We start from the raw sequence: 23,679 nt of genomic DNA, 5'->3' as shown, positions 1-23,679 counted from the left end.
TTTCCCTCCTCCCTTTCTGCTCTCTTCCCTAGCTGCTTCTGAAAACAAAGAGCCAAGGTCGAGTTGTGGTGTTGATGGGATCTTCTTCTGACATCAGTCATTGTGAAAAAATAAAAAAGGCCTGTGCAACCTATGGAATTCCTTGTGAACTAAGAGTGACCTCTGCTCATAAAGGGCCAGACGAAACCTTGAGGATCAAAGCAGAATATGAAGGTAAATGCCAAAGAAATGTGTGTTTGGATTGAAACAGCATCATGTTCCAGAATGACTTGGCAACTTCAGGATTTATATGGAGTTTTTCCATTTTTTGTTAAACAGGACGCTAATTGTTTAATTAGTGTTCCACACTTGCTAATTGTGTAATGACTGCTCAAAGCAATTTCAGAGTAATGAGTCCTACTGCCCAGCCACAGCTTTGATTACTTGAGTCTAATCTCTGCTTTCATCCCAGTACAACTGCTTTGCTCAAGCCTTGAACATGCTAATGCATCTATCCTAGCATTGTGCTGATGCCATCCCTTCTGAAATGAGAAACAATAGTTCTCTAGCTGACTCTGAATATTCTCATGTGTTATTTACAAGGCAGATGTTGCTCCCACCAAGTTTTCATGCCTGTTTCATGAAAATATTCTCACTTACTACTTTAGATGCCATGAGAAAAAAATACTTGATTTAAATTATTCTCTTTGCTAAGCAAACTTGACATCTCTTCAAAAGTGTTTATAGCCTAGTAGAAGAGATAAGAACTGTTTATTTTTGTGAGATTATACTTTCTACTTGTTGAAACTACAAACGTGGTAGCCATAACTGAGAAACACTTTGAGGTGAACTGTTTTAAGATTTAAGGAGAGGAACACTTAAAGATGCCAGAGGTTTAATGGCTGTGTTCTCTATAAAGTAAGTAGCAGCTATTCCTCTGATACTGAGACTGCCCCTCAGAGGCAGAGTAAGAAATCCTAACTTCAGTTATGGTAAAGTAGCTGGAATTTAAGGCTGCAAGATTTAGCAGATATTTCTGTGAAAGGGGAAGCCAGACACAACATTCTAGTGTCATGTAATGGAAATAGCAAAAGAACAGCAAGCAGAATGTGGACTTGGATAAAGTTCCCATGAAAACAAGTGGTAGAGAACAAGGTGTGGATTGCTTATCTCTGAATGTCTTCCTCCCTGCCAGGAGATGGAATCCCAACAGTGTTTGTTGCAGTAGCTGGCAGAAGCAATGGTTTGGGGCCAGTGATGTCTGGGAACACTGCTTACCCTGTTGTCAACTGCCCTCCACTCTCAGCTGACTGGGGTACTCAGGATGTGTGGTCCTCTCTCAGACTACCCAGTGGTAAGATATTTGCAGCTTATGCTCTTGTTCTGATTTAGCTCTACTTCTGTTGTTGTTACAGTGTACACACATGTATGAACACACACATGGCAAAGCATTGGAAAAGTATTTGAACTAGTACCGAGCAAAGTCTTTAGAAATATGTTGTGTACAGTCTTTGACTTGTTAATGGCAAAAAGCCCAATAGACAGAGTAAATACTGCACAGGAATAACCTTTAGAAAAACAAACTTTGGCTTACTCTTGCTAAGCATTCCACTTTGAAATTGGAATTAGTATTAATGGGAATTTAAGTAATTAAGTTTTGTTACATTTTTCTTATGATCAAAGATGAAATAACATCTTTCTCCACAATCAGTGTAGGTAAGACCTCAAACTATTACCTCAGTGCATTGCTACCTGTATGATTTTTTACTTTGTTGGTGACTTGAATGGATGCTTGGCAACTAGGAAGCCCAGCAGTTGTTACCTCTGCATACAGGGGAGTCATGTGGTATGATGACTTTTGGGTTAAAATGCCATGAAACTGTCATGTTAGAAGTAGTGCAACACATGACACTTTGCTAGCTTTCAAACTAGATCATGTGGCTCCTGGAGACTGGAACAAACCTTGTCTTACATTGTTCTTCAGAGACAATGTATTGTTTTACTATAAACTATGCTTTAGTAAGTGGCTTTCTCTTCTCTGCAGGTCTTAGCTGTCCTACTACTCTGTCACCTGAAGCAGCTGCCCAGTTTGCTGCCCAGATATTTGGGTTGAACAACCACTTGGTGTGGGCCAAACTGAGATCAAATATGCTGAACACATGGATCTCCTTGAAGCAGGCTGACAAAAAACTTCGAGAGTGCTCCTTGTAAGTCACAGTAACAAGTAACTGTTACCAGTTACACAAAGATGGAATGTGTATTCATGCATATTAGGATTCACATTTGGATGAGCTCAAAAGTTCTGCATCATTTCTTGCAGAAGAAAGCATTGTTAGAGCAGAAGATGAAGTCTGTGTCCTCATCCTTCCCTTGTGTATTTTTTTTAATATAACAAGTAAGCAGAGATGGGGAAGTAGTATTTTAGGTCTCTCTTTCTGTTGCTCCAGACTGGTGCTGTTCTGCTTTTCAGTCTATACCGTTAACTACAGGCTATGTCAAGAGAATGATTTGGTGCAATCTAAATAGAATTCAGCTAGACTTCTGTATTTCTGTAACAGTAATATTCTTCCATAGTATTAATGTCTTGAACCTTATTAACTCAGCTGGATTGCTGACTAAAGCCAGTGCTGAAGATGTTCTGCTTGCAATGATGGTTTGCTTTCTTTAGCAATAAAATGGCAACATATGCTGTATTAATAAGAGGAGGGGGTGGAAAAATGTTTTAAGAGCCTGAAATAAATACATGCCTTATTTTAAAAAATGTATATACATACATGTATCTTTTTTAAAGTATGTGTGTGTGTATGTACCCCATTGATATGTTTTGGAATGATGTGATGAAGTTGACACCAATTCTCTTGTTCATAACAAGCTATAAACACAAGTGGTTTGACCTGTAACTTGACTTGTTGCCTGTTTGCTGTAACTCTTGCCTAGACCAGGCTTTTAAATACTGGCACATCTCTACCTTGATACTTGTAAAGGGCCTATGTGATGATGCAAGATTGTCTTCAGACACTTCCAATAACTCTAGCTGGTTACATAGTTCCTCACTCTGTTTCTATGGAAATTCAACTGAACTGAAGAGGGGAATAAATAGTAAAGCAACAAACTACTGGGGGGAAATCTAAGCATGACTGTCTTGTCTTTGCACACACCAGTCTTCTGAGTAGGTACAATTCTAACAAATATGCAATTACTCAAGGTATGTTGAACTTATGCTTTTACAATTATAAATAAACTATTGAATGCAAAGCTGCTTCATTGAGATTTATTGAATAAATATACTCAAAAGTAGCCACCAGCTCTGGCTCATAACTTCAGGACCTCAAGTGAGCTAATAATCTTGTAAAAAGCTTGTTCCCTAAAACCAGTCATCTGCTAGGGGGTGACAGCCTTCTGGAAGAAAACTCTGCTCTGTGATTAACTCTGCTCTGGGATTAGGTGTCTCAGTGTTACAGGAGGCCACGTTGCTTTGTTCCTAAAGTAGGATGGTGTGGTTGGTCAGGCTTACACTCAAGCATGAGTAACTGGAGTCAGTGATGCTGTCTTGCTTTCTGCTCAGGAGGGGAACCTGTCTTCTGTGTATTGTACAGAAGTGCTCTCTTCAGTCAAGCGCAAGGGTTTTAAATTGGTCAAAGCTCACACTAAAGCAAAATAACTAGAACTCATTCTTAGGCTTGAGGGCAGTTGCTTTCTAATGAAGATATCTAAGTATTTCTAAATGAAGTATCAGTAATAGTGAGAGCCAGTGATGACCAAAGAGGTTGAGATTTCTTTGTGGCATACTGTCTCTTTGGAAGCACTGACTTGAGTGAAGATCCTCAAGGCTGTGGGGGGTTTTAGCAAGCAAACTATTTCTCATGTTTGTACTGGCCTGTGTACCCACTGTGGCCCATCTGAAAGTGTTCTGTCAGCTAGCTCTCCAGACAAGACAGTAGTATTAGCTAGCAGAAGAATTAATGGGGTGAAAAGAGGCCATGCTCTTCATTGGCTCGGGGTGAGTGAATTGGAGCCATTGTGTAATCAGACAAGCAGCAAAGCCAACAACTGTAAAGGAGATTGCAGCACTTCTTTCTCCTGGTGGCAGCTAGCTCAGCTGCAGTACAATACACAACCTGAGGGTGAAGTTACACAAGAGGTAAAGGTGTCATTTCCTATTCCTCCTTACCTGCCCTACACTGGGTGTTGGCTCTGATGGGTAATCTACCTGATTAGCTTGTTAGTCACCTGACAATCCCCCTAGCACCATGGTGAGATAGACAAGCACAGCCAACCACTGGTGTATCTTCTTCCACACATTGCTGTGCTGTTCTGCTGTCTCTGTACAGTCTTCCTCCATGCAATAAAAACTAGTAACAGGTGATGATGTGAGTATTATATGTGGAACATTCTGTTCAGTCTCTAGTGACTCTTCTCAAATTATTTTCACCTTGATTATACACTAACTCCATTTGTAATATTGTGCCAAAATTACATTGGGCATGAGCATGTTAAGTGCTTAGTGGTCACAGAGATGGTTGTTATTCAGCTTTTGGATGGGGTAGGTTGTTTGGGGTTTTTTTTGTGTAGTCTGCACAGAACTTTCAGAAGCAAATCCTCACTGCTTGAGCAGTTGCCTTGCAAAGAAGCACCAGGACACAGCAGCCTGCATTAACAGTGTGTTGCTGTGATCAGCAGACAGAACCTGCAAAGTCTAGCATGGCTGCAAGGACCTCATGTAGTTCTCCTAAAGGCCAAAGTGCTGTGTATGAGCTGTTTAGTTTAGCTGGAAGTTCTTCACAAAGCTTTTGCTGTAAAATGAAAATACTTCCCCTTGATTCATCATTCCAGCTATTACAGGGGTGCAATAAGCCAAGAATTGCTCCAGCTAGAAAATGCTCTTGTAGCACTTGTGCTTTTTTTGTCCCATTGTAAAAACAGCCCAAACAAATTCTTAAATAAAAGAGTGCTTTTATCTTCACAGAAACTATTACAGAGGGCAGTTACTGAAGTTTATCTGTGTTTTGTAAATTGAGTTGGAATACCTGTAATCAAAGCCTAATTTTTAAGTGCCTGCTGTGGAACATAGGACCCTGGATTAGATCACATCCTAATTAGCAGAGTTACCTGCTTAACAGTATATGTGTTTTAAAGATAGATCAGCAAGGAGCTGTAATGAAGTAGTTTAAGATGAGAAGCTCCAGAGAATTTGTTTGGATTGGAAAGTGACTGTATTTGTCTTAATATAGCACAGCCTCCAGTTTCCCATTACATCACTTCCCCTTTCTAACACACAAAACATCTCTAAGTGACAAACTTCCTGTCTGGCACAGCTTCATATTCACTCTGCTTTAAAAGTTATTTCCAATATAGGACATTCTTCCATTGTACCTACCAAACAAAACAAAACCTTCAACCAGAAGTGTAAAGACTTCTTCAACAAGTGCTTTCTAATCTCTGTCCTAGAGAGCCACCCACATCCTCACAGGCACTCCTGACTGCAATTCAGCTACATCACATGTACTAGTGCAATTACTCTTAAATCCATGGTGAAATCCTGCTATTGGCTTTTGTTGTGAAAGCAACTGCAGTCCTGAGTGTCCAAAAATGTGTAACTTCACAAAAATCAAGGCTAAGAAGCCTCTTCATTTTGATTTGATAAAGGCTTTCAAACACCAAACATTAAACATTTTACAGCTTTGAGGTTTTGTATTGTTTTTTGTATGGGGTTTTTTGATTGTAGAAAAGCACATAAATGAGAAGATAATGGACAGATTTCAGTGTGATACAAAGTGGATTCTATCTGCCTGAAACAGGTATCTCACATCTACTAAGTGAAACAACATTCTTTCCATTATAAATTCAGTAGTAGTCAGGTCTCTAGTCAAAGTCAGTACTGAAAAAGCAACATCTCATCCTCTGTCAGGTGCAGGCCTGGCTGTTGTGGTATGTCTCCTGCTCCTGCTCAAAGCCAAAGCTTCAACCATTCCCTCTGGGAACTGTCCCTGCCTCAATGTCAAGTGAGCAGAGCCTTGCACTGTGAAGCTCCTCCCCTGTGCTGTTGTCCAGGAGACTCTGCTGATCTGCAAGATGAACTCTACTCTGTCTCACTTGTAAGTCATGTGAAGCTAAAGCAAAATTTCAGTATTTAGCAGGTATTTATCCCATCCCACACACACTGAGAGCTCAAAGGAATGGGTTCAATCACCTATGAAACTAAGAAGATGACCAAGTCTTGTGAAGTCTCCAGCAATGTTTGCATCTGGCCTTGTCTTTCAGTGGGTTCAGAGCAAACATTTCTCTCGACTGATGTTCTAGCATCACTTCAAGTTTCACCCCCACCAACATTTCATACAGCCATCTTTGGTTATTGTCCTTAAGGAAACTTAGGACCAGCAAAAGGCCCACAGAGAAATGGTTTGCTAAAATGAGTGTGACTAACTGTCAAAAGAAAAATCAAGATAGACAAAGAAACACAAAGTTGTCATTTCATACCAAGAAAAGGAAAGTTTCTAAACCTAAAGTTCATTGGTTCTCATCCAGGGCATCAAGTTGTTAGAAGAAAGGATGTTTGGTGAGAGTAAAAAGACTAGAGGTGAATATTAAGCACAAAGAATTTCAGTGAGATCTCTGACCACAGCTTAGCAAAACTAGGAAGAGGTCATTGCCAGAAAGATTTGAAAAATACACATCAGTTCCAGACAGGTACTTCTCAGCACATCAACTTGTCAGTCATACAACTGAACAAAGAAAGCACAATCTTGTGAATAAGGTGCCCCAAACACTAACTTGAGTTTGGTAACACTGTTTGACAGCCAAAGAAGCCTTGCTGTGTGAGCAGAGGAGGCAAAATTCAAAAATAATTTTAAGAAATTACTCCCCAAATTCAAAACAGGATGTACAAAGTACAGCATGGTGTCTCCAAGATATTTACTGGGAGGGCTAAGCCAACATTCAGTTTGGCTCGTTGTTCTGCCCCATTCTAACTGCACAAAGTGACAAAATCTGCTCCACAAAACACTCATTTAAAAAAATAAATCCAACTTCCGAAACTTTCATCTCCATTCTCAATTTTCTATCACTCCCAAGAGCACTTACAATCATCATGTGTGTGGAAGAGCTACTGAAGAGCAGTACTTACAGTAAGCCTTAAAACAGCATGTGTTCAACATAACTGCTTTTTATGTTGCTGCTGTTTCTTTTCAATAAAGTTCTGCCTTGCATAGTTTACAATTCCAGAAGTAGAACTCACATAGGCACAGGATAGTGCAAGCCAACTGACACTATCCGAATTTTTACTTTGTTAAAGTCATGGGAATGTATAAAAACAGAAGCCTTCAAGCACTTCCAACACTTAGAACACTTCCAGCAGAGTAGGGAATGCTCAATTTCAAAACTCAAGCTCTTGGCAAGAAGGAAAAAAAAATAATTACCACTAGATTATTTGGGTATCTCAAGCCTGGCTACAGGGACTTTTTGCTACTAAAGAAAAAAAAAAAATCCTGCCACTTGCCTTCTTATGAAGATCACGGTGATACAAATATTAAGTTTCTAAGATTATAAAATATAGAAGTGGAGAACTACAGGATTCCCTCTCTTCTTTTATTATGTAAATAAAGCTTTACAAATATTCATCCAGGACTTTATTCATACCATAAAGGGAAAAATTACCCTAGCTAGAAACCCACATTAAGAATGATCCAGGAGATTCTGGGCTGACTGCAATATCTCAGGCCTTGAACTCCAGAGGAGAAGAAGGCCAGAGCATCTGACTTAGCAAGTCTGTGAAATACCTCACAGCTCTATAAGAACAGTTTCCCCCAACTTCTAAGTTTTGTAAAATGCAAACTTCATACCCGATTTAAACAAAGTAGATAGAAAAGCAGGACACCAGCAAAAAAACCCTGTCTTACCAATAATCAGTCTGAGACAGGTACTATAATCAGTAACAGATTATGTACATACCAGTTATGTCATGAAGTGCTCACAACCCTAATGTAGGTTAACCAGCAGCTTCTGGATTTACTTAACATCCCAGAATAGAAGCACATGGAAAAGGAAAGTGATTTTTAGTTTCTGATAAAGTTAAAAATATTACAAACTTTCAGCTTTTATTGAAAATTAAATATATTAGCAAAAGCAAGATTTAAGAAATATTTTACAAATGATTTACATACAAGAAAGCCAGTATCAGACATATTCACAAATATGCAAACCTTTAATTACAAAAAGTACCTATTGGCAGCATGATGCTAACCTTGCCACTGCAATGTGCTCTACTGTTGATATGAATAAGGCATAGAACTCACATTTGCACCAACTTAAAAAGTTCAAAGAAACTTTAAGCTTTTGAATCCTGGATGCACAATCCCCAACACACACACACACACACACACACACGTGCGAACATTCTAAGGTTTCTTCTTCTAAGCTCTACGAACTAAGTGTGTGCTCTGGAAGAACAGCCAGCCTGAAAAAGCCCAGTAGAAAGGTAACTGGTACTAGCATTTAGATTTCAGCTTCCTCTTTAACATGTACAGGCCTAGGTATGTAAACCATATTCACAGTTTTAAGTATTTTTTAACAGAAGTACCTTTTTTTTTGTTTGTTCTTTAAAACTGGCTCTCAGTTCAGCATTCAGTTCATAATGTCACCTGTTTTGTGATGCATTTACAAGATAACTTAAAAATCTGTGCCATATTCATGGTCAAGATAATTCAACAGGAGTAGTAATATCCAACTGTGACATTCAATACTATATTTCAATGTTTGTGCAAACAGCAAAAGAACAGTTGTATGAGGCAAACATTTGCAAAACCTTTAATATCTCCTCAGTGTTGTAAACTTGGACTGTCAGCCTTAAGTCCTGCACTTCCACAGCTTAAAAAAGTCAGTTGCTAAAACAATCAAGTCTCAAAAAGGTTCTCTTCTACATAGTGCAAATTTTAATGTAGATAACGTGAAAAACATATCTAGCTGGATTGACGTTGTGCAATCGTCAGTGGTCTTCTCTCATAGTTGAAGAAAATGTGCATTCAAAGAACCACGTGGTTCAGAAAGTTAGGAGGGTGTGGAGGAGAGAAAAGACAGTTCCATTACACTTCTCAAACCAGTGCTAGATGTGCAAAGGCAGCAAAAATTCCAGCTGCTACTACAACCAGAACAGAGTAACTTTTCAGGAAGACCCAGGCGGTTAGTCACTTGGACTGGTCTCTAGAAAAATATGTGAGTATATGTTGGATTTTTATCAGACGGTCTTTTAAAGACATCATGGAGAGAACTGAGAGCTGGTATCTGGGATCTACTGGGAGAACAGCTAGAAGCCACCAACACCAAGCAGGACCATTGGGCATTGCCTAAAAATAAAACATATGAGTTGGTTACCCATAACCAATGTTGTACAGTTGACTACGATGAAGACATCAAAAGACAAAGTTGTCAATGACTTCTTTAAAGTTTGATACTAACTACAGAATTGCAGATCCATGAGATCAGAAGTGTGCTGAATTCCTCCCCAACTGAGAAGTCAAATAAAGTACACTTAAACTAAGCTTGATAAAGCAATTATTTTTAAGAGAATATAGGAAGCTCATAGCTTCCTTGGGACAAGATGGCCAGGTACAGGGCAGTCACCTAATAACAAACATCTCTGATCAAAATTAAATCCAATACCTGTCATGCTATGCTTGACGCTTGAATATTCTTGAAGCCCAATCTTTTCATTACAATTGTCTTTATTTGAAGGACTTCTCTAACACCCCCCAATTCCATTCCCTTTCTCCTTAGCTCCTAGACAGAGCAGGACCACTTAATCAGTTTCTTCTAAGATGATAAAATATACTATGTAACTTCTTCCTCTACTTTTTTAATTTACTAAACACCAAGCATTAGATGTCAGGCCCAGAGCTGGACATGCTACTCCTCAACAGAGGTCCTATCACTGCAAAGAAGTGACACAAATGATTTGCAAAAAAATGATTGGTAGTGGTACACTCCAGAATGACATTTCCTCACTTGCAGCTGTATCACACAGCTGGCACATTTGCGTGCTCGTATAAATCTCAGGTACATACCCAGAGTATTGCTGCCTTGCCAGTTACCCTGGTTTTGCACACATATTCCTCTGTCCTAGTATGTTGTTCTAAATCTATCTTTAATAAATTGTTCTAAAATCAATTCTGAATTCATGCATGCTACAGCACCTACAATCTTCCCAGATCGATTACATATAAAAGTATGTAGCAGATGGGTGAGGGACAAGCTCCCATAAGATCCCAATTCATATATAATTCCACCTTGAAAGCCAAATTTTACGTATTTGTAAATGTTACTCTTCTACAGCTTCTACTCCCTCAGGATCTCACCAACCTTCCTTCATTGTTTACAGTAACCATTAACACAGATTGCTGCAGCTAGTTTCATAAGAAACATTTGTCAAATCCTAGCAGCTGCAGCAGTTTATGGCACTAGCTCAGAGAGTAGGAAAGTGTTACTTGTGATTTCCTCATTGCCAAAAGTAACTGCCTGCACATGGCAGTTCCAGTTTCTTCCCTGACTTTCACAGAGAAGAAAATACAGGGTTTTTCCCCTTTGAATTCTAACAGCTTTACACAAACTAAGTTTAAATGTTACTGGAACTTAGTATTTTCAGTTTACTAGTTTTATTTCCACATCCCTTCCTGCAAAAACTGCTGACCAGGGACAGAATTGCTTTTTGTTGCTCATCCTAAGAGAAACAAGGGACAAGCTTTATTGTCCTCAAAGCTGGGAAAAATGAGGACAAAAAAAGCTGCAGTTGTTAACAGCATTTTTATTTTTAGAAATAAGCATGTAATAATTTGTATTAAATGATGTCTCACCTGTATATTTTCCTCCCTGTCAGGCATTGGCCCGAAGTGCTGAAGAATTTGAGTGCGAAACTTGTTTCTTAAGTTTTGGAACCAACTGCAGGCCTGACTGTAAACAAAATTGTGAAGCTCTCTCAATTTCTTTAGTTCTTCTTCATCAGCAACCTGTAAGAGGAAAATACGAAAATATGATTAGTGATAAATAAACAACTAAGGTGTTTAAGCTAAAACCAAAAAACATTCCATTATAACTATATTTAGATATATTTCTTGCATTCTCCTAAGTGTTGATTACTAAGGACTGAATAGTAAACTTTTATTTTTCAAGTTACAGCTTCAAAGTATTGTTCAAACAACAATTATAGTACTTCTTGTTGCTTTATAAAAATTCAAAATCCCCAGCTCGCTTGCATTTCTTCCATGCGCTGGCACTGAATCCTCCATTTCTCTAGGGACTTCAAAATTTGCAACAGAGCTCTCAAGAACAAATCAAGCAAAAATGGTGATATATTAATACAAGTAAGTATTTAGACAGCACTCTGGATACCTTAACATCTTCCAAATACTCGATGTCTGCAGTGCAATAACCATCTTTCATCCCTCTCTGTAAAACTCTAAATCTCTTTCCACCAACTGTATCAACAACAGACCGTCCATCAGGGAGAAAATGAACATTCCTAATTTGAAGCATGCATCCATAATCTGCAAAACTGGAAAAAAGACCTTGTCAGCAATGCAAGTATACACTTCTGAAAGGATGCTTTTTATAACTAAAAACAAATAAAAGACACAAGAGATGAGAAGCTTAGAATTAGAATGTAAACCTACCCATTTTGAGAATCACTTATGCACATCCCAAACTGTTTAGTTCCAGTTTCCATACTCCTGCGAATCATTAGTCGGTATCTTGGCTCAAATACATGGAGAGGGCAAGGCACAGTAGGATATGCCATAGTGCAAACAAACATTGGAACATTCTTGGTCAAGCTTCAAGAAAACATCAAAAGAAATATTGTGGCTTCAAAGTCTAAACACTAAACTACGCCAAGACAATACATTTTGTCAGTATGTTTGCTATGTTTGAGATCATAAAGCACTCTTTTCTAAGTTTAAGAAACTTATTACTTTGTAATAGCTTTCATAAACAACAAAAACACACACTAGTAACAATGGATGAATACCTGTGTACTGATTTGCATACATCCCAGACCGGAAGACTCATAGCTAGTGAGTATCTAGTCAGTGAATGAAGGGCTCTGTCCTGGGAACATGGGTGTTAGTTACTTTAAACCTTTTTGTTCTAGTTTGAGCCATACAAGTCATTATGCCCTTAGAGACAAAGTTTTTTCCGGCAGTAAAGAGATGTAGCAGTAACTACATAGTAGCTAGGTCACCATTTAGATTGTAGAATCATCAAAGCTGGAGGAGACCTCTAAGATCATTAAGTCCAACCATAAGCCTGTCACTCTGCTGTAACCCCTAAACCATATCCTCCAGCATCAGATCCAGACACCTTTCAAACATTTCCAGGGATGGTGACTCCACCACCTCCCTGGGCAACCTACTCCAGTGCCTGAACACCCTAACAGGGAAAAAGTTCTCCTGATATCTAATCTGAATCTCCTCTGTCTCAGTTTATGACCATTCCCTCTAGTCCTCTCACTGCAGGCATGGCAGGAGAGACCATCCCCCACCTCTTGCTCCAGCACCTCGATGTCCTTTTTAAAATGAGAGGCCCAAAACTGAACACAGCACTCGAGGTGTGGCCTCACCAGTGCCTAGTACAGGGAGATGATCAGTGCTGGTCACACTATTCTTGATCCAGGCCAAGATGCCATTGGCCTCCTTGGCCACCTGTGCACACTGTTGGCTCTCATTGAGCCACTGTCCATCAGCACTCTCAAGTCCCTTTCTGATGAACAACACTTAAGCCACTCCTCCCCCAGCCTGTAGTGCTGCATGGGGTTGTTATGCTCCAAGTGCAGGACCAGCACTTTGCCTTATTGAACCTCATGCCGTTGTCCTCAGCCCAGTGATCAAGTCTGTAGAGCTTTCCTACCCTCAGGCAGATCAACACTCCCATCCAACTTACTATCATCTGCAAATATAATCAGATTGCACTCAATCCCCATGTCCAGATCATCATTATTTTCCAGGTGCCAGAACAGAGGATTCCCTGCAGCCTGTGGTGAAGACCATGGTGAAGCAGCTGTGCCCCTGTAGCCCATGTTGGTTAACTGGGCACAGAGACCCACCTGTAGCCCATGGAGGAGACCCACACCAGCACAAGTGAATTCCCAAAGGAGGCTGTGAACCTGAGGGGATTCCTTGATGGAGCAAGTTCCCGGCAGGGACCTGCAGACTCGTGGAGAGAGGAGACCCACACTGGAGCAGATTTCCTGGCAGGACTTGTGATCCTGTGGGGGATCTGTGCTGGAGCAGGCTGTCCCTGAGGGGCTGCACTGCACCCTGTGGAGAGTGACCCACACTGCAGCAGTTTGTGGAGAACTGCCACTCTTGGGAAGGACTCACGCTGGGAAAGTCCGTGGATGGCTGCCCCATCTGGGAGGGACCCCACGCTGCAGCAGGGGAAGGAATCCCCTCCCTGAGAGCAGTGGCAGACATAACATGTGATCAGCTGACTGCAGCCTCCCTGTTTCCCTGCACCACTGCGGGGGAGGAGATAGAGCTGGGAAGGAGGGAGGAGAGGGGGAACGCGTTTTTAAGGTCTGCTTTATTTTCTCATTATCCTGCTCTGATCTTGTAAGTAATAAAATCACTTAATTTCCCTAAGTTGACACTGTTTTGACCCTAATGGTATTAGCTGAGTGATTTCTCCCTGTCCTTATCTCAACTCATGACCCTGTCCCCCCACTCCTCCCTGTCCATTTGCAGGGAGTGAGAAGAGAGGCTTCAGTGGGTGCCTGGCATCTAGTCAGGGTCAACCCACTTCAGTGAGACAAACACCATGACTACAAAAAAAACCAACAATGTCTTTTGATCACACCTATCTGTATACAATTAGCATCTATCATGAACTGCTTTGCAAGAAATTCAAGTATCTGAGGCTCTGCAGTCAACTGAAGAGAACAAATCCATTAACAGCAGCAAAGCTAAAACTGAAGCTCCATGACAGCGTGTGCAGAAAGAAGAATGGAAAGGGAAACGCATTTCATAGAATCATAGAATGGCCTGGGTTGGAAGGTACCTTAAAGATCATCTAGTTCCAACCCCTCTGCCATGGGCAGGGACAGTTTTCACTAGACCAGGTTGCTCAGAGCTCTATCCAGTCTGGTCTGACCAACCTAGTGGCCTTCTATGATGGAGTGACTACATCAGTGGACAAGAGAAGGACAAGATGCCATTTACCTGGACTTCTGTAAAGTCTTTGACACGGTCCCTCACATCCTTCTCTCTGAATTGGAGAGAGATGGATTTGATGGGTGGACTGTCAGAAGGGTAAGAAAGTGGTTGGATAGTCCCATCCAGAGGGTAGTGGTCAATGGCTGAGTTCTGACAGACAGGAGTGACACGTGGTGTCCCTCAGGGGTTCATACTGGGATCAGTGTTATTCATCCATGGCATAGACAAAGGGATTGAGTGCACTGTCAGCAAATATACAGGTGACATCAAGCTGAGTGGTGCAGTTGACACACCTGAAGAACAGGATGCCATCCAGGGGCACCTGGAAAAGCTCGAGTAGTGGGCCCATGAGGTTTAATAAGACCAAGTGTATTTTGTAGAGAACTCAAGAGCCTCACTTTGCTACTACTAAACTATTTTTACTTATTCATAAGAATTTTTAATTCCACAATAGTTTAAAAAATGGTAATTTTGTGAAATACACATTTAAAACACCAAATTAACATGTCTTCATATTCCTTCTTGCATGCATAATATACCACTATTAATAACCACAAAAGTAATAAAGCATTTCTACAAAGGATTTCCATACTAATTTCTTAAGGTTTCTAAATAAGACAGCAAGCTTACTTGGAGTGTTCAGCAGTTTCTTCAGCATGAATTCTTTTTCTCTCGTATAATTCATCAGACAAATATTTCATTATTAATTCCTCCAGGAGTTCTGTGATACTATATTTTCTGCTTGCAAGGTACTGTAAGCAATTAAAAAAAATTAACATTTCTTTTCATATATATTAACAAAAGCCTTGAGAAAATGCAGCTTTTATTTAAAACCCTGATCCATGAAATGTGCCATAAAACCCACAAAAAATTACAGGTCTGAAGTTATGTTTCATTACTTAACACTAATAATATTTGAAAATTAGATTCTCTGTTTTAGTTCTTCATGTCTGACAATTCAAGTATCTAACTCTGTTTCTATTTCTATGCTTACCATGCACAGAACTGATTTTCTAGGATATACATTCATACAAATAAGGAAAGCACACAGAAATCAGAGAGGTGTTACTGAACAGTGACCAAAGTTTACACACAGACACAGGATTTTGTTAAACCAACAGAGTAGCTGGTCACAGAAACATAAAACCTAATCAACTTGTATTGACAAAATTTGTCTCCAAGTTGTTGGGTTCAAGGGGAATAGCCTTTAAAATGATATAAGATTTGTATTTGTGAGCTTTTTACTGAGAAACAATACCTCTTTCAAACTCTCCTTACAGAGTGGACACTGTGGAGCGTGATCTAAACACCGTTCCAAACAGCCTTTGCAAAAACTATGACCACAAGGGGTTGTCACTGGCTCGAAGAATAACCTGAAACAAAATTATTAAAAGTCAGATGCCATGGCCAGTGTGTGTTTTGCTAAAAAATCTCAGTGATCAGCTTCTTTAAGACTAGTTATACTATAGCAAAGCAGAGAAAAACTAATCTCATGTCTCTTTATTTTACTTTGTACTGCAGTTTGTTTCCATTTACCACATCACTGATTAGTTCTTTGAGGGATCTGGACATATTTCAACACTTCAAGTACCTAAACGTTTATCCCAATATACAAACATTTTAGTCTCACTACATAAAGAGTCAGAATAAACAAAATTAAGTCATTCTTTGAGAAGCTAAGTTGTTTTAATAGCAGTATTACATACTAGCAACATAACCGTGGATAGCTTTAGTACACACCATATGTTTTATGGTATTTATTCTGAAAACCAAGACAGTTCAATAAAAGCTTCCAAATACAACATCAGCTACATTTAAGTGGACTTATATTCTGAAGCATCTACATCTCCTAGACAAATATAAGGTTTGCAGGCAATACTTCTAAGCACTAGCCTTCCTAAACTAAGAAGTTAAATAGTTTTATTGACTGAAAACCACAGAAGATCCTGTCCTTTTAAGGTTACCAGTTAACAACACCAAGTTTATTTAAATGTGTCACTCGCTACAATGCTCTATACTATAGGACTATTTTAATCAAGTTGCCCCTTAAATTAAACATTTAACTGAAGGGATAGAGGAGAGCTGTAAATTACTGGCTGGTATCACAACTCCTAACAACCTCTAAGTACCTCAGTTTATACACCTAACAGATATTCAGCTAAGCATCTGTAACAAATATTGAATCAAGGATAAAATCTTACCTCATACATAGAGAGCACTCAAAATCTGATACATCAATCAAATCCCCTGGAATTGTTCCAAAAGCCAGTGTCATGTCCCTTTTTGTACTTTCTAAGGAGAAGCGAGACAAAATACTCCTTCAAGAAAGGCACAGAACAATAACTATCTTAAGTTTCAGAGTAAGTGACTGTTTACCTCCTTGCTTTTTGTGTTTGTTTCTTCCATCCTCACATACGACTGTATCCTGTTCGGAAAAGGAAAGCTTTCTTTTTAACAAAGCACCTTTTCCTTGGCCAGAGAGAAGGGGTTCAGAAGACACTCTCTTTAAGCCATCTTCCTTGGCAAGGTCTTTTGTTGAGTTAAGAGCATGGGCAGACTGTGCACGATTTAAGCCTCCACTGACAGGCTCCAGGACATCTGATCCTCCTAAACTCTGTAATAGCAAGATGAACTGAACTGTATTTTAAGAGTAACATAAATCTATGTATGTAAGATGTGACCAGAAATATATAAATATATAAATCATTAACAATTATAAATCTCCATCTGCTTTGAAGAGGAAAAAAATTATATTTCACTTTATTTTGAAGTCCCTAATATCAAACTTCAATACCTTCTGATCCTTTATTGATTATTTATTCTAGTTCACTAGAATGAGGAGTCTTAACACCAAAGCAAATTACTCCCAAACCACAATTCTTTTCTTCCAATTTAGCCAGTTACAGAAAGTCAGCATTTATAGTGGGAAGTAAGGATGACAAATCAGGATATCAGTACATCTGATGCTTATGTATCAGTCAAGAAGAGAAAAGTTATCTCAGAGTTTTTGTTACCTGCTGAGGACAAAGTTGTAAATTGCAGTAAGATGCAGTCAGCTCAGAACCAAGCATAAAAGGTTTATTTCGAATATGAGGTGAATTCCAAGCAGATTCCTTCAGACTCTCACCTAGCTTCTCTGGTGACAAAACATCACACAATGTCTAGAAAAAACAGCTAAATGTTAATTATAACAAAAAACAATCTAGACATGCCTTTATTATAAAGCTACTATATAGTAGAAAGCTACTATAAATTTAAGCTGTATGAAGTTATCATAAACAGTATATAAGCAGTGACTGAGAAAGAAGAGGTGAGAATTAGCAGAAACCTACATACCTACATTGCTAAAACAAAATTTATCTAGACTACAAGCAAGTGAGCTGTTTGAACAGAGTTAGACATTATCAATTCAGTATCATGCAGCTTCTTCAATGTAAATTTTTATTACAAAAGAAAACCTGTTGTGCTCTGGGCACAGATTTCAGTTTAGAAAATTTAACTTGCTGCCTGCTTTCCAGTTTTCTAGATATTCATTTAGCAACTTCAAAAGCATATGTACTTTTAAATGTGTACTTAAAACATGGACATTAGGACTATCTCTTCAATGTAGCATGATTCATCTTAAAAGGAATCTGTCACCTGAACCTTCTCTGTATGTAATGAAGATTTTTACATGCTCAAACTCTACCATAATAGGAGCTGTATAAAAGAATCAAGTCAGAGATAGGAGTCTAGTATCATAAATAAAATTACCTTTTCTACTTCTAGCTTGGCTGGAAGGAAGTCCTCATCAAGGGCTAAGCACTGTAGAAACAGTTGTAAGGCATCACCTACAAAGCCAGAGTCTTGCAGCACTTTTCCTTTCTGGAAGTAGACCTGAAAAACAGATATGATGAACACACTTCTAGAGACTATGTAGAACTGCAGTATTGATCTGACAGGCATTACAAGAGTTGTAATGTCTGTACAACAGAATCAGAACCTGCTATAACACAAGGAATGCAGCTCTTTAACAGACTTCAACTCTGCAGTGTGGTTGATCCATATGCCTTGTCTAACACACATGTGGCTACAGTGCTTGAAAAGAGTCATGGGGATAGGCTGGTGTTGGTCTTCTTCCAGGTAACTTGTTTTGGCTTACACAACGGTTAAAAACCTGACTAGTGCTGAATGCATGCAAAAGTCCTTATCTTCCCTCTTCTGTGAGGCTTTGGAGGGGAAGAAGAGGGACATAAAATGCCATTTAATATATAAGCTCACACAAGAGCTTACAGGATACCCTTTTTGCCCTCTCTTTCATTAAAAGCCTCATGGTTCCAGCCTGGAGAAAGGTAACTACAAACAAAACAATCCACACAATCATGTATCCCTTACATACATCTTAATCTATATTTTTAACACAAAATAATGTACTTTTGCAATGGATTTCTCCAACTATACTGTATTCTTGAACACTGGACAGTAGCTAGAAAAAAATAAATCTGTATATTATTTTCTCTGGAAGAAAAAAGGGGGAGAAAATACTACTGAATTTTGCTGAACTTACTTGTAACTAGATGATGTTGCAACTAAGAATATATCTTAATTTTAAAAGTTGTACTGGCAGTAATATAAGTTAAAGTTAGATAAAACCAATATATAATAAAAGTTAGTTAAAACCACATCTATCTGTGTATGAGAATTTGGATAATGGGCCAGAAGCTAAACTTAAGGAAACCAACAAAACCCCACAAAAAAGCCCAAACATAAAACCCAGCATGCAGTTTCAACAGAGTGACTGGCAGAACAAACAGTAGCATCTGCTCAACAAGACTGTCAGATGAGGCCATGCATCCTCTTTGATGGATCTGGGCAGTTTCATTAAGATCTGTTCTGAAGAAGGAAAGTATGCTAATCCTCCTCTTACAGACAGCTGATTGTCCTACAGAGAGAAGGGTCATTATAGGAATCCATCAAACCAAGCTCAGTTAAATGAAGTGAGGTTTATTTCCAAACATACAGAAAAAAAATTACTACCAACACTGAGAGGGGAAAAGCAGGAGGCCCTCTGAATTTGCAGTAGCCACAGAACTACACATACAAGAGGAACCAAGACAACAGCAGTTATCTCTACTTGTGTGGCAAGATCTTACTCCTGCTGTGCTCAGAGTTTAGACAGTTCTACAATATGCAGTATCTCAGAGCTCTGAAGACCACTAACTCCCCAGCTGCCTGGACTACTTGCAAAGCTCAGTTCCCACTGGGTTTCTTTGGGCTTTTCAAAGAAAAACTCTCCAAGCTAAAACAGCAAAGTGTCCTTCTGTTAACAAAAATTAACACAGATAAACAAAAGAAGCCCCAAACCTCAGCTGTTACAGGTTACATCACCACAAACTGTCCCAACTCTTGAGCATATTTCTGAATCAGTTCCAACCTGCCAGAGTCGTCATTAACCTGTCTTGTCTAAGTTAACTATTTTAGATGCCTTTTAGCATTTTGCATGTCTTACAAGATAATGTTTAAAGAAGCTGACTTAGGTTTTTAACCTGATGCAAGTCTAATTTAGACCTTATTGATTCAATAGATAAAAGCAATATTGAAAAATGCAGAGTATGTATCAACTTACCTCTGGCCAATTTGGCATTTTAGAAATAACAAAATTTAGATCTTCTATGGCTGTTTTATATTCTTGGAGGCCAACATAGGACTCAGCTCTATAAATTCTTAGCATCAAGTCACTGGAATCTGAAGACAAAAATCAGACAAAATTTTTTTAAAAATCAGAAATTTGCAATTTTTAATTAGATTTGCTTTCATAGTGATATGTCATAATCATGATGCTTTGTACAATACTTCCAGAATTACTGGAGTACATTCTCACCATCCCCTAGGAGTGGGTGGTGGTAATTCCAGGTTCATGTCTTTTAAGCTAAGGATCAAATTTTGGACCCCCTAATGCATCTTGCAGCAACAATAAAATGTATTTTCAAATATGTAACTGAGGCTGACAAAGTACTGCTCAGTACTGCTGTGACACAAAAACTGAGGACTAAGTACATCCATTCAAAACCACAGAAATCTGGGAATTCATCACACATATTAGAAGTCTAAGTATTACAAAATTTGCATTCAAACACCCATGTTTTTCTGACAGACATTAGGTTTTATAATGCCCAATCCCCTCCAAACATGGCAGGAGATACAGATGCCACTTTCACAATGGTATCAACCTGGGAAGTACCAGACAAAGGCTTTATCTCTATGTGATAACAACAGACAGCCAATAGCAGAAAGCTTTAACAGCAGCTGGTAGCCCTGTTGTAAGGAGTGGAACTTCTACAATAGGAAAACAGAATGTGTTCAATAAGGACAAGTCCTCCTGTCCAACACACAGCATTTTGCACTTTTGGTACAGCAGCCTCTAAATGGGAAGCACACTCATTTCCATGCCATTAAAACTATGGTTTTGTAACACAACTAATTGCAGTTGCTGCTTGAAAAAAATGCCAACACGCTGCTTTATTCTTGATTGTTTTTAGAAATACACCTGTTTTTCAGTGAATGAGAGAAACAAGTCAAATATTGGTCTACTATAAACAATACTAAAATCAAACAGTTCTTTAAGCTTGTTTCAACAAGGCTTTCTTAGGAGGTGATTATTTCAATTTGACATTCTTAGTCTACTCTAAACATCTAATACAGATTTTTATAACTTGGCCACATTAGCTTGTTTTAGCTTTAAAAGCTATCCTGATCAATGTTCCTATATATTCCAACTCATTGCTTTGTATTGAGATCCACAATGCTACATGTAAAAATACCTTTATGGAAAAGAAAGGGTTAAGAAAAATCAAAATTCACAGAAGCCCTCAGAGCTGAAACTAAAGTGTCTTCCTGATTTGACTTTCTTTTGAGCTGACAATTTCCCTTCAAACACAAATATTCCCAAACCTGGTTTGTTTCATTTCCATTTTAGCCATAATAAAATGCCTGTTTTAACAGCAGTCTGGGAAGCTCTTTATCTGACTCAAACACTAATTCTGCAAGCAGAACAACTCTGCAGCCTGGTTTCCTGTGGCTTTGTGTTTTGTGACTGCTATAGCCTAGAAAAGTGGGAGCTCAGATCAAACTCTTCAGATCAGTTTTTGTGTCATATTTGACTCTCTGGCATCCAGCAGAGTTAGTATCAAACCAAATCCCCTTCTCCAGAGGTAGCAGTAAGTGCTGGTCTTTGTTCTCTGATAAGCTGCCTATTTGCACAGAATCAGAGGAAGCTCATCTTTTTCAGACATTCAAGTAGAGAACATGACCTGAGGAACTCTGAGCTTTCTTTCCTGGGGGTGAATGAGGGATAGCTCGAAGACAAAAACGTGAGTTCAAGTCTACAGCAGGTGGACATTTTGTCTATTTCTTTTTCAAAGAGAAAAGCATGACTCCAATTGAACTGGTAAAAAAAAAACCAACACCAAGAAACCCAAAACGGGCTAAATCAAGGAGTTTAGTTGGAACCCCAACTCTGCTGCTGAGCATACAAATAATGCCACTGAAAGATCAACACACTAACAAATTGGGTCTAAAAGAAAATTATTACAAGTAGTATTCCTCAAGGCTCAGTACTGGAGCCAGTCCTGTTTAATATCTTTATCAATGATCTGGATCAAGGCTTCAAGTGCACACTCATTCTGCAGAAAATGCCAGGTTGACCAGGAGTGTTGATGTGCTAGAGGGCAGGAAGGCTCTGCAGAGGGATCTGGACAGACTGGATCCATGGGCTGAGGCCAGTTGTATGAGGTTCAACAGGACCAAGTGCTGTTCCTGGACTCAGGTCACAACAATCCCATGAGGTGCTACAGGCTAGGGGAAGAGTGGCTGGAAAGCTGCCTAGCAGAAGAGAACCTAGGGGTGCTGGTCAACAGCAGCTAGACATGAGCCAGCAGTATGTCCAGGTGGCTAAGGAGGCTAATGGCATCCTGGACTGTACCAGAAATAGCGTGGCCAACAGGACCAGGGAAGTTATTGCCCCCTGTACTCAGCAGTGGTGAAGCCACACCTTGAGTACCCTTGAATCCTGCATCCAGTTCTGGGCCACTCATGACAAGACAGACATTGAAGCACTGGAGCACGTCCAGACAAGGGGAACAGAGCTAGTGAAGAGGCTGGAGCACAAGTCTGATAAGGAGCAGCTGAAGGAATGGGGCTTGTTTATCCTGGAGAAAAGGAAGCTCAGGAGGGACCTTATCACTTGCTACAACTACCTGAAAGGAAGCTGAAGCTAGGAGGGGATCAGTCAGTCTGTTTTCTCAGGTAAGGAGTGACAGAAAGAGACTAAACAGTGCCAAAGTGCACCAGAGGAGATTTAGTTTGGGTATCAGGAAAAGTTTCTTCACCAAAAAGGGTGGTCAAGCATTGGAACAGGCTGCCTGGGGAAGTGGTGAAGTCACCACTCCTGGAGGTATTTAAAAGACATGTAGATGTGGGCTCAGAGACACAGTTTAGTGGTAGACTTGACAGTGCTGGGATGACAGTTGAACTCAAGGATTTTAGAGGTCTTTTATAACCTAAACAATTCTACGATTTTATCTAAATTTATATATCCAATTTTGTAACCACAACTTAATTTTTAGACTTTGCAATCGTGACAAAAACATTTTGCAATGTTTCAGCAGATATTTTACTGTTTGCCACCTAAAGAGAAGATGCAAACTGATCTCAGCTCTTTAGACCACAGACTTAACAAGGCAGAAACACAATTTGTGCCTGAATTTTCAGTTTCACTAATCCAATATATTGTAAATACAGAAATCACTCCTAGTATATCCAAAGAGAAACAATTTTAATACAAAAGACATCAAGTACTTGCAGTGCAGAACTGTGTGTATCCGTGGTTATTATTACATTAACAGGGAAGTATACAGAGGGGGACATGCAAAACCCCACTCAATATGCATTCTTGGGTTTTATGTTACTTCCAAAGCATCTGCTCCTGGCTACTGTCGGCATAAACATACTAATACAGGGACTACACCTCTGGTCTGATCCTGCATGCCTTTTAAATGGTTCTTAATAACATGCCAAATTCTTCAAAATAAAGGACATCCACATGACAACCACTGTAGAAAAACTTTAGGACACAGTACTATAGGGTCACCCTAATGATTGGTGTTGGAACACACAGCCCATAAGAAGGTGCTGAGAGAACTGGGCTGGTTTAGCAGAAAACAATTTCCAAAGGCATTAGGAGAATTACAAAAGTTTTTCAGAATATGGGAATGGGTTACCTGTAAGACTTTTACTGCAGTGCACAGTGGAAAAGCAATAGAGACAATGGTTATAAACCAAACCAAGGCCAGTTTGGACTTGAAATAAGGATAAAATTTTTCACCATAAGGATAGTTGACCTTTGAACAGGTTGCCCAGAGAGGCTGTAGAATCTTCAGCCTGTAGGTTTTCAGGATCCAGCTGTACAAAACCTTAAGCAAACTGTTCCAATCTCAGTATTTATTCTGCTTTGAACAGGAGATTGATTGCT

At 39.3% G+C, this 23,679-nt stretch overlaps 2 protein-coding genes across 2 annotated transcripts in view; one reads left to right on the top strand and one right to left on the bottom strand.

Annotated features, from left to right (window-relative positions):
• PAICS (phosphoribosylaminoimidazole carboxylase, phosphoribosylaminoimidazole succinocarboxamide synthetase) overlaps nt 1–2,372 on the top strand; it is a 5,085-nt gene extending 2,713 nt beyond the window's left edge. Inside the window, exons 5-7 of the mRNA XM_009083459.1 lie at nt 33–213; nt 1,175–1,333; nt 2,024–2,372. Coding sequence (XP_009081707.1) covers nt 33–213; nt 1,175–1,333; nt 2,024–2,190 — 507 coding nt within the window. The 3' untranslated portion in view covers nt 2,191–2,372. The remainder of the gene's footprint in view (nt 1–32; nt 214–1,174; nt 1,334–2,023) is intronic.
• Nucleotides 2,373–8,618: 6,246 nt separating this feature from the next.
• LONRF1 (LON peptidase N-terminal domain and ring finger 1) lies at nt 8,619–22,243 on the bottom strand. Its single transcript, XM_009083458.1, has 12 exons — nt 22,132–22,243; nt 19,777–19,904; nt 17,925–18,047; nt 17,186–17,332; nt 16,548–16,785; nt 16,373–16,463; nt 15,430–15,544; nt 14,802–14,923; nt 11,637–11,795; nt 11,356–11,518; nt 10,821–10,973; nt 8,619–9,317 (listed from the first exon to the last, which is right to left on the bottom strand). Exons 1-12 carry the CDS (start codon nt 22,241–22,243, stop codon nt 9,159–9,161), a joined length of 1,710 nt encoding a protein of 569 aa, XP_009081706.1. The 3' UTR covers nt 8,619–9,158.
• Between the last annotated feature and the right edge of the window lie 1,436 nt (nt 22,244–23,679).

Source organism: Acanthisitta chloris, unplaced genomic scaffold, assembly GCF_000695815.1.
Source record: "Acanthisitta chloris isolate BGI_N310 unplaced genomic scaffold, ASM69581v1 scaffold10691, whole genome shotgun sequence".
NCBI lineage: Eukaryota > Metazoa > Chordata > Aves > Passeriformes > Acanthisittidae > Acanthisitta > Acanthisitta chloris.
The sequence above is the reverse complement of the archived record's forward strand: the minus strand, read 5'-3'. Positions and strand labels throughout refer to the sequence as shown.